At 43.8% G+C, this 12,225-nt stretch overlaps 1 protein-coding gene across 1 annotated transcript in view; it reads left to right on the top strand.

Annotated features, from left to right (window-relative positions):
- The window catches only part of CARMIL3 (capping protein regulator and myosin 1 linker 3), a 1,161,278-nt gene that overhangs the window by 681,932 nt on the left and 467,121 nt on the right, over window positions 1-12,225 (top strand). The window contains exon 22 of the mRNA XM_086923677.1: window positions 9,733-9,801. Coding sequence (XP_086779803.1) covers window positions 9,733-9,801 — 69 coding nt within the window. The remainder of the gene's footprint in view (window positions 1-9,732; window positions 9,802-12,225) is intronic.

The following is a 12,225-nucleotide window of genomic DNA, read 5'->3' as shown; positions in this document are numbered from 1 at the left end:
TAGCTGGCTGATTAGTCCTACATACATGGGTGCTTTAGTCCACATACTACTATTACTGCTGTAAGGTGCCCGGGGAGGGGAGTAGGGGAGTTGGAGCTGCGATGCATGACATGGTATGTGAGGGGGTCTATCGAACCCATGTAAGGAGAGGCAGGTTCTGGCCTATTTCGTTAGACACAAAGTACAAATTGCCTTCCTGCAGGAAACCTACTACACCCCAACCTCTGACAATCGATTTGCCGCTGCCTGGGGCACCAATAGTTTTTTTTCTAGCTACAGCACCTATTCCGTGGGGTCTGTATCCTGATTCATAAAATGTTGCCCTTTACATCCATGACAGTGATTGCGGATCCTGAGGGAAGGTACTTGCTGGTGGCGGGGCGCTTGGGCACAAAGCAGGTACTCCTAATCAGTGTGTACGCCCCGAACGTGGACGCACGTGGCTTCTTTCCTAAAATTTCCATGCATATTTCTAGCATACCAGTTGACTCCATTATATTTGGGGGTGACTTTAACCTCACACTGCAGCCTGCTTCAGATACTACAGGCACAGGTCATATAACAAAACCGTGTTTTACAGAGGAACTTGAGACTTTACTGCACACACATTTATTGATTGATGCCTGGGGACATAAGCATCCTACTGACAAGCGTTTCTCTTTCTGTTCCGTGCCACATGGTACATGGTCTCGAATAGACCAATGGTACATAACATCAGACCTCCTGCTCAGAGTGCAAGAGTTAGACTATTTGCCACGTACCCTGTCAGACCATTCACCAGTAGTACTATTGATGGCTTCCCAAAAAGCTGCACGTCCTTATAGATCTTGGCGTTTCCCAGCTGACGCTCTGCTTGATACCGTTTTTAGGAGTGAAGTGCAGGAAATGAACACCGACCAATTTGGGTTCTCTGCCTCGTTACGCCACTTTGTGGGAGGTCTTCAAAGTATACATTCAGAGCATTTGTATAGCCAAGCAGGCTGGGGCTCTGCGCTCCATCTGCCGGGATCTCGACACTACTGTGAGGCGCCGCAGGACTTCAATGCCCGGTCACTGGAGGGGGCCGCTCCCCCTGTTGCATCAACGTGTGAAGCTATTAGGGGACTTTCAAGAACTTGCTGTTCGTGATACTGCCTATTTGGGGAAATATGCACTCGCTTGTGTATACGGTGAGGGAGAGAGACCTGGCCCGGCGGCTCATCCCTCGACAGCACACTGCGTACATCACTCAAATCCAAGCAGAGGACAGCACCTCTGTTAATCAGAGCGCTGACATCCTCTCCACCTTCTTCTCATATTACACTCGGATATATACTATACGCTCCCCGTTGACTGGTGCGGCCCTCCATGATTATTTAGAGGAGATTGCTATGGTGTGGATTGATGAGGGACAGCGACAATTTGTGGCTTCATCTATTGGCACGGATGAGATACCCAATGCCATTGACAGCCTGGATGGCTCCCGTGCCCCCATCACGGATGGTCTTTCAGGCGTATTTTATAAAACATACAAAACTCTTTCAATCCCGCATATTCTAGAAGTGTACGCAGGCCTCTTTCACTTTTAAACCAAGACTACAAGTTATTGGCTAACGAAATCGTGACGCGCATATCACTTTTAATTGGTCAGATCATCCTCCCCCTTCAATCGGGATTTGTCCCGAATCGATCGACCTCGGTTAATCTGCGCACGCTATTTACGGTTAGTATTCAAGGTTACCCGGCTCTCCCAGCTGCTGCAATATTTTTGGACGCCGAAAAGGCATTTGATTCTTTGAAGTGGCCTTTCCTCCACGTAGCGCTCAGCAAATTGGGCTTCCCAAATAATTTCTCTTCCCTTATACAACTTCTTTATGCTAACCCTGTTTCTCAACTCGGAGTCAATGGGGAACTCTCGGACCAATTGCCCCTGTCACGCGGCACCAGACAGGGGTGTCTGCTCTCACCTCTACTATTTATCATTTTGATGAACCCGCGGGTGCGTCACTTTAAGGAGCTGCCCCTTTAGCGGGGCCTGGATTTCATCAGGCCCTCTCTTGGCCTCCTTATCCGCAGAGGATATCCTTTTATTTGTGCTGGAGCCTGCTTCTAGTCTTTCCCCGATTATTCGGGAGGTGGTGCGATTTTTGCGTATTTTCTTGTCTAGTTATCAATTGGACTAAATCTGAGATTTTTCCTGTAATACACGCTACCCTTCCATTCGCGCTCGACTTCCCGCTGCGCTGGGGCAATGACCCACCCAGGTATCTCGCCATTTTCTTACACCGCACAGCATCGGAGGTCATTCGCCTTAATTACGGCACAGCCATGGATCACCTCACAGCACAGATAAAACACTGGATAACGTTCCCATTAGCGATCCCTGGCAGGATTGCGATTATTAAGATGGTGGTTCTGCCCTGGTTTTTATACCTGTTTTTAAATATTTCCATCCCACTCACAGCAACTTTTTTGAATACCCTATAAAGCATGCTTACACGGTTGGTTTGGGCTGGGGGACAGGCTCAGGTGGGATGGCAGACGCTCACTCAGTCTTTTGCACGGGGGTTTCAGAGTGCCTGACTTCTATCTATACTATCTAGTCGCACAGACGCACTATTATTTTTAGTACCACTCGGATGCGCGATTACAATTCCTGAAGCCCGAATATTCATAGGCCCCCCCTTATCCTCTTTCAAAAATTCTCCTGCGTGGTCTACCCAGAACGCCAGCGTAGATTCACACATTACAAACCACATGCTGGGCTTGGGAGTTACTTCGTAAATATCTGAAAGCCGACTATTTGTACTCCCACATTTGCCGATACTTGGTAATCCATGGTTGCCCCTTATCACCGAAACCCTAACACAGTGTACGCTTACCCACCGTCAGCTTCGAACCATTGGAGATATGTTTCAGGGTGGCCAGATGCGCTCATTTACAGATTTGACCAATTTCTTGTGCATAGGACTCGGGCCTCGCTGCCTGCTGCAATATGGCATTTGACGGCGGAGTGCCCTGTGTTTCCCCCTCTCTCTACAATAATCACGTTGCCTGACAACATACACCTAGTCTCCAGACTGTATCATCTTGCACAGTCACTCCTTCTGGAAGTGGGTGGGTGGGAAGGTGATTGCGGCTTGGGAGGGGGACTTAGGACACCTCTTGACAGACAAGATGTGGGTGAGCATATTTGTTATGTATATAATAACTACAAGCACAAACTTCTGCACTTTAAATACATACATAGGGTTTATATCACTCCACACTTCTCGCAAAAATGGATTGTACAAAGCCAGACAATTGTCAGAGATGTGGGATGGCACACGCTGATTTCATTCATTTAGCTCCCCTGTACTAGCATTCTGGGAGGCTGTGTTTGGACACTTGGCATTGATAGTTGAGGCTTGGCTGACTCCCTCTCCACTGCTTGCTCAGCTGGCATATGTTCGACCACTGGGGACTGGGATTTGACGCATTACTGCAATTGCTCTGCTCTCGCAAGAGGCAGGTTTCTCTACACTGGGGTGGGTCCGCACCACCAACAGTAAAGGCTTGGCTAAGAGACTTAGGGGTCTATTACAATGACGGGCGGACCAAGTCCTCCCGCCATTGTATCAGCAAATGGGACCGCCCGCTCTGTGTGCGGCAGTCCCATTTGCGGTCCCGCAAATCTAAAAAGGATGCGCCTGCCACACTGGCGGGTGCATCCCGTATTTTTTACTTTGCGGCAGGCGGTGCTTTCAGCAGCACCTGCCGCAATGTAAAAAAGGCATTTGTGCATTTGCATGCACAACGTGGCAGGCCCCGCGCGGAGCCTGCCACGTTGTGCATGCAAATGCTGGAGGGTACCAAAGGTGCCCCCCATGTGCACCCCCTTGACTGGCCCGGGAAGCACTTGCAGTCGTCTGTTAAGGCTCGTGAGGAATCAGCCCATTGTTGGCGCCTCAACCACTCCACGGGGAGATTGATCTCCGTGGCATACCTGCCTGAAACCGAACCCTGCCGAAACGTAATTACCGTTTAAGCTGCCTGTTTAAATTGGGACTATCCGGTTCCTCCGCGGATAACGACTGCCCCCTACTCCCTGCCACCGGCGGGCACCCACTGTGTGCGCCTCGCCCAATGCGGCTAGGAATGATTAGGCTTTACTCAGTCCTGATGATGATCCCTATAACTATGTAATGGGATCGAAACGCCGTCGACAACTTCTACACCATATACTCTGTTGTGTATCTGTTACTATATTTCAAGTAATGGTGTAAATGTGAATTCTGTTATTGCTATATGCACAGAAAACAATAGCTTTTGCCTAAAAACCTTTCTCTACCTTCTATCCACTCCGCTAACCATGACAATTTGTAAACGTCTGGGCACAGGCTTGTGCCCATCTCCAAGAAATTGTTGAAGGTATCTCCTAATATTTTGGTTCTAAATTAAATATTAGACCTCTGCCCGGCTGGGCAAGTCAATTTACAATATAGTTTCCATTGTGTCTAAATTTACCTATTGACTATATCCCTCCTTGCATAGGACCGCTGTTGTCTTTACTCCCCCTTCCCCCAACACACAGGGTGCCCGCAACGGGCCCTCACATGCAGACTCCCACCATGAAAAGGCACATCACAGCCTGCATCTTGATATGGATGGCGGTGTCTTGCAGACACCGCCACCATATCAAGCCCATTTTCCACACGGTCTCTGGTTTGACCGGTGGAAAACTGGCGGATGGCCTTTCCATCCGCCTGGGTCCCCCCTCCATCCTAATATGATGGTGGAGAATGGGAGGCGGGCGGTGAATAATCGCGGGTGGATCGCCACCGCTATATGTGCGGTGGCGATCCGCCCGCCATTATAATAGACTTCTTAATGTCCTGCGGCACCACCAGCGATATCTACGCATCCCTATTGCCTCGCGCCTCTCGGCCAAAGAACATTTGGCAGCCGCTTCGATCTGACCCTGAAGTCACTGACTGAAGTGTACTTAATTGCAAAAATAGATGCTATGTCAGCAAGCTGGTTACGACAAATGGATCAACTAATATCTATCAATGTATGTACCTATCTTTTTATTTGTTTGTTGTTGTATGAACCACTGTTATTTTGCATAATTCTAGAGACACCGGCCCCTTAACAAAAAATGAAATACAGTTGTTCTAGATATAAATATCACTGCCATAAACAGATTACATGATCAGATTTTTCAATTTTATTACCACAGTTCGATCACAAATTTGAATTACTCCAGCCGGAATAATTTCAAAAACCAAAGATCAAGAGAAAAAACAAACAATGAACTGAAACAAACAATGATCAAAAAACACAATAATGCACAGCAAACCAGGTGTTAAAAACTGACGATAAAAGACACATAGACATATACAGGCAAGCAAACAGTGACCAACATTAATATAACACCTTTAGGTCACTTCCTATTAAAAGCAAAACACTACTGCATCCAAACAAAGAATACTACAAAGCATAGTGTACCGGATCAGAGTATATGTCAATGAGGTTTCGATCCTGTAAAAATATAGGATCATCATCAGGACTGAAGTTCATGGTATCAATTGGTATATTGAATGAAGCACCTGATTTTTCAACAATCTGTAATTAAACAAACAACAGGCTTTTTCAATACAATTAGTACCTGTTCATGAGTATCATACGACGATGAAGCACCTAAAATAAACAAGGAGAGAAAAGAAAGGAATGGGAATGAGAATTAGGAGAATAAAGAAATAATTTTTATTTTTAAGATACATATATTATGGCCATGTACATAGGGAGATGTGTATTGGGAAAGTTTCTCCTGAAGTAGTGAAAGCAAAGGACCAAAAACCAATCATGCAAGAAACGTGAGACTAGGGCAACATGTTGTCTTGTTCCCTGGCAACAAATGATTACTAGTAAAGCACCAAGCAATAATCCATAGCATCAAGGTGACTGGTAAGAGTGTGATTGTAGTCCCATGCATGTGTAAAGAATCAAAAAATATATGGGCAGATATACCTTCAAAATAGTGCCCTTTTGTATCCAAAAATTGCGCCAGATTTCTAACATAAAGGAAATAATAAGTGAGTATAATTAATATTTTGGTGTAAGAGACTAGTATAGTAATAATTCCAAAGACCCTTACTAGTGCTGCTTCTATCGACACGCGTTTTCAATATGATGCGAGAGTAAACCGCAATTGGGAATTAATGCTTGCCCGGAGAGGACAAAAAAAAAACAAGTGTAGCTTGAGAACATAACAGTGTAAAGAATAGCTCCTGCGGTTTTGGAGAGCGTCTATTTGGCAAAAGAGAAAGAAATTATCGATGCGGATGGTGGGTCTAACCTTACTAGAGAAGTGGTCCCGAATGAAAACGTATTTGTGTCATGCTGACCCAATAGAAATGTGCAATACAAAGCATGCTGCCAAACAGAGGGAGTAGAAATAGGATAGGCTCAAAATGGAAAGCAGAGATGTTATTTTGCATGTCAGATTTCTGTTGACGCGCTTTATACTTTATGTGATGTGGCACTTGCTTTTTTTGTAGAAAAACAATAAAACAAGTTAAAAAAAAAGAAATAAGACGTACCATTATGTGTGCAGTCAAGAAGGACTCTAGTATTGGAGCAACTTGAAACTAGAACCTTGTAAAGCTGAGAGAAGGCAAGCCGAGAGGCTGTGGAGATGAGTGTATGATGCCTCATCCAAACTACAATATACATTTGCTCGGCCCAAGTAAAAACTAAATATTTATCTAGCCATACAGCATTATTATTCAACTTAAATTATCAATGCCCTAAACTTAGCCAATTCACTTTTCTGTATGATTAAATATCTAGTTTCTCCTAAATCCAGCCAAGGTCTGGTAAATTCTTATAAAAAACTCTGCAACACTTTTTCTTCCTTATTCATGGCTAAAATACACTGGATTAGAACAGAAATAAAGACAGATTTTGCCGTACTGTACAGTCCTCTAATAAATGATACTATTCAGCTTCATAAAGGCGATTCTTTCTCTTGTAGTAAAGTGACAGATACAGATGTAGTCAGGCATATCAATGTTGCTAGAACCTCTGGGTCTCCTGCAGATACCTGCCCTGCCAAAATCATGAAACTGGCCCTGGATTTGGATGTTATCTTTAATCAAGGCAGGATTCCGGACTTAGGGAAATCAGCTATGGTCAGACGTTTTTTTCTGAATACCTACTTTGACACAAGATAATCATAACAACTATTGACTGCTCTACCTGCGCCCTTTCTTGCAAAAAAAATATTGAAAAACAACCTTTTGGTCAGTAACAAACATATAATGAAATCTAATACCTGTCTAATCCTATTCAATGTGGCTTTAAACCTTTCAATGGAAAGGCGCTAGTGGTGACCTCATTACCAGGCGTTCTCTGTAGACTATCTGACAGTGGAGAGGTGGGCGCTCTGGACCTGTTAAGTGCCTTTGATACCATTGATCACTTTCTCCTCTTAGATAGAGCCAACGCTTTAGGCTGTATGATTGGGCTGTTACATTACCTAACCCCTTTCTCATTAACTTTTACCAAACCCTCCTTCCCTAACTTTACATGTCAGAAGCTACATCACTGAACTGTGGCGTCCCACTGAGCTCGGTGCTGTTGCCTCTACTATTTATCTACCATCCCTCTTGCCCACTCTTTGCAGAATGTGTTTTGCCAGTTTTATGTGTATGCTGGTGATACCCAGGTAATATTATAAACTAAAGTTGTGAGCGCTGTTTGACTACAGATGACTAAAAATGTTTTCAATCTTAATCTTACTAAAGCAGAGTTCATGTCACCAGGAACTCTTATGTATTCTCATTACATTATTCTTGAAATGTTTGAACTCCATCAAGAACCCTGAACGGAACATCCATCAGCTTTTGAAATACAGTGACATAGATGCCAGGCCGAATGGAAGTCTAAAATATCTGTTAACTCCGATAGGATTCCCAAAACTGGTGAGGGAGAATCTGGCCTGGCAGTTCGGCTGGACTGTACCCATGGGGAACAGGGTCATGACTAATTTGCATATGGCTGAGTTTAAACTGGAACGGCATGAGGAGCAAAAGAACAATGGATTTAGCCCAGATCTCTGTAGTGGGGTGCATGTTTGACATTGTTCGGCATTCTGTCCATCAATTGTTCTTTTTGCATTTGTGAGCCGCAAGCAGGTCCTTCATCCGAACCCGACTTCTCTGCACTGATCGGCCTGGCTCCTGAATACCATGTACTCCAATACTTCCATATACCATCGGACTGCAGGGATATTTTTTTTTAGAGTTTTATATAGCGCAAACTAGACCTGAAGATATCAGGTATCAGAGCACTTTACACGATCCTTGCAAGAACCAGAGCTGATACTACTAACAAAACATTTTTTGCTTATGACGCGTAACGTCAAACATCCACCCTATCTTAATACCTCCAGAGCAGGTTTTGTCATACTTTCTCTAGCTAGATTAGGCCTGGTTCACTCTTCCATTAGGGTGCACTTGGCCGCCATTTCATGATACAAAAGAACTTCTTGATCTCCCACCTTATGGTCTAACAGACTAATAACACATTTTTTAAGTTTTATTCAGAGTTTTCCCTCTGATAAAGTCCCCCCCAGCAACCTGGCAACTTAACACAGTACTGTCACAGCTAATGAAGATCTTTTTTAGCCTATTCAAAGGGCAGAACTCAAATTCTTAACATGGAAAGTAGAATTACTTTTAGCTCTAACGTCTAATTGAGTGAGCTCCAGGTGCTCATGATAAGAGAACCTTTCTTGCAGTTTAAGAATATTATTGGGATTCTCAGAATAAAAGTCAAGTTCACACCTAAAGTACCTGAAATACCAATGGGTTTCCATCTCAACGAACAAGGTGCACTTAAGAATTTTTTCCCAAATCCAAAGACACCTGCAAAAGAACTCTGCATACCCTAGATATAAAGAGATGCTTCAAGTCTTTGCTTCATAAATAGCACTCACAGACTACAGATCAGATATTAGTTGCATGTGGAAATCATAACAAAGGAGGCCTGGTTTCCAAGGCTAGCAAACTTACCTGTAACTCCCGTTCTCCAGTATTAGAATTTTTCATAGATTCTCCTTCGACCCACCGTCCTCCCCTTAGAGGCTCTCCTTCTTGTCAAGTGGTGACTATTTCCCACTAGTGCTTGAAAATCTAAGGAAAGATGCCTCTGCTGAGAGTGTTCTTAAGGGTCTTGATTGGCTGGAGTTTTGTTCTTTATTAATTATATAGATAAGCTATTAAAGTCAATGTATTTTGCCATTGTAAGCTATGTATACTAGTTTTAGTATCTACAGAGGGACTCCCACATTGACGGGGATGATTCAAGCATGCAAATATAGTAAAGATACTGGAGAACAAAAGTTACAGATAAGTAACACATTCTATTACCTGCCGTCTACAAGCCATAAGTAAAAAACTCCCTTGCTGAAATGACAGTATAATTTTAAATTGATTTTGTTCTTATTATTTATCCAGCTATTCTCTTGTAAAAATAGCCTGCCCATTAGAATGGCGAGAGCTGAACCTTGATAGACAAATGCCTTGACTCATTCCCATATTGGTATTTGCATTACCCTTCCTGATGCACTATGCGTTACACAGATTCTACAAGATGAATGACGTCCTCATTGCAGATGCCTGCTACCTGAAGTTACTTATACCAAAAGAGAGGTGCATATCCCTTTATTTAACTCTTGATACCTTGTTTCTTTCTTTCCTTTACCAGATCCATCACATGGGACAGAAACAGCACATCAGCACTTGGGTTTCTTGATATTGCCAGAGCTTTGCAAAAGTAAGTCGTTCTCTTCTCTTGCTTATTATTTGTTTTAGACTGTTACCGATATACATTTGATTTTATCATTTATATAGAACATGATTAATAGTCTGTTGATGCTTTTGTTGATGCTATAAGTAGGAGTTAACATTAACCAGTGTAATAGTCATCATTAATAAACCATAGCAAGATGACATTCTATACCATTCTACAGAGTATTTTATTCTGTGATTGTGAAAAAGTGGATTATTAGTTCGGGTGGATGGTAGTTCCCCACAAGTAATAATTACACTATTCTTGTAAGGCCCAGTTAAGATTTCAGTAATTTACAACTGAACTCAACCCCTGGTAGCTATAGCACAGAGGAGACAGGCTTAACTTATGAAAAGCATTTAGAAGTACTAAAACAGTGAAAAAGTCAAAAACACAAGACAATGAAAATTCCACTGCAATTTATGAAAATTGAGAATATTTTAATGAACAAAATGACACCAAACAACAAAAATCCAATAAGGGGAACAGGAGATATGAATTTTCAAAGGTTTAAATAAAAACAGCCACAAAAAGCTCAATGCACCAACTGTGGACACCTGGTCACCTGGTCTCACTACTCTTGGAAAAGGGTATGGTTTGAGATTGGCTGTGATGTAGCGCTGGCTAGATACGAGGACTAGTTGGTCCTGATCAAAAAGTTACCTTTGGACTTAGAAACGTAAAAAAAAGATTATGTATATAGGCTGAAGCGGTTGGGGACCCGAGGAGGCTCTGTTTACAACTATCGAAGCAGGAAAATGATTTTAACTTCGCACAGCATCCGGCACCCTGCGCAACCACTTGGCAGAATTACCCCCATGCTCAACCTACCTGGAAGCTTCATAGTGCATTCTGGGTTTTGCAGTACACAGGACACCTGAAGACTGGCAATAGGTGAGCTGACATCCTTTGGTGGCGGAGCATATATTTGAACTCTCAAATAGGTGCAGGACATTCACAACGCGAAGGGAAGCATCCTGTTTGTTTGGGTGCTGAAGAAGGCTTATACATGCCGAAATGCATTTGCCACTTTTGTAAATAAACAGCTTCCATGGTCCTCCCCTGCTTTGGCCTTTGCTCTCTTTATTCGTGAAGGATTTTCTTTGGACATATATATATATATATATATCAGTTTCTCAGTACACAACAATATATGCCGAATGGAGAATACATAGAGTTGTCCAATCGAGGGAGATACAGACCACTTCCTTTTTCAACAGTGATTACCTTATCGAATACCTTACATACACAGTACCTTGGATGTGAAATTCCGCCCCGGAACTGGTTCAGCATTGCGTAACCCCGGTCGCTCCCTCTAGCACAACCCTCAGCCCCCCTCAAAACTCCCTGTATTGTGCCCAGTTGCCCCATACTTGGACTTATAAACATCTATGGAGAAAAAGTTGTCAATGGTAAGGCAAGAAGAAAATGTTGTTGTCAACGGTGAGGCAAGTTGCAAGGTGAATCCAAAGCAGGGCTTGATGACTGTGGGTTGTTTGAACCGCAGGATTCCAGCGCAGTCATCGACAAAGACGAAAAACACTGAACTAGCGATATCTATGCCCAGGAAATCCCTAACGTCGATCTGGTGCTGCTCTGCATCGTCCCAGCGAAGCTTTCTATGTTTGGACTTGGAAACATTTCTGGGAGTAGGATTTCCTTCTATGGAGTAAGCTAAGTTGAGTCCAATCTGCGATTCAACAGCAGCGATGATGGTCCTGGTCTCCATCGGTTCTCTAGGCAGAAAGCGGGCAAAACATTTCTAAGTCACAAATTTTTCAGTTTGGGCTCGAGGAATGCACGCTTAACACCAACCAATTATTGTCGAACTTCTGGAAGCACTTGTAGGTCAAGACTTACTCCAACAGAAGCCTCTACCTGGGTCCAGGGCAGGGCAGTTGAAACTGGTTTACTGGGCTCTTTTAGTAAAGTGGTGCTCTTGCAACTTTTGTGTCCCTGTAGCTTAACAGTAGGTCAGTCAACCGACCGTAGGAGTCCACTTTTTTGTCCTGGGTGCAAGTGTGAGCAGGTCTAGCTCTTAGGGTTCTCCTCACAGGTCACAACTGCAGGTGCAGTCCTTCTTCTGCTTCCACAAGTCAAGGGGTGTTCTCAAGAAGGTGCCCTGGGGTGCCCCATTTATGCCTGGCACTAGCCTATGGGTGGGGACAAGCTGAAACTCATGGCCTCTCACTCTGATCAACAGGGAAAAGGTATCCAAGGGTAACACTGCTCACTTTTGTAACGGTTCCTGTGTGCCTTACTGCAGGAATCACACAGTGCCTTTCTCTACCTAAAACCAAGAGGGCAAAATGTTCCTTTATCTGTTCAGAGCTCCTGTGCACAACCTAGATGTACCGCCAAGGACATGAGCAAACCTTCCCCCTGGTGGTTGCTCAAAACCAGTTGTGA

This window comes from Lissotriton vulgaris, chromosome 5 (genome assembly GCF_964263255.1).
Source record: "Lissotriton vulgaris chromosome 5, aLisVul1.2, whole genome shotgun sequence".
In the NCBI taxonomy this organism is placed as follows: domain Eukaryota; kingdom Metazoa; phylum Chordata; class Amphibia; order Caudata; family Salamandridae; genus Lissotriton; species Lissotriton vulgaris.
This window is presented reverse-complemented; position numbering and strand designations above follow the sequence as displayed.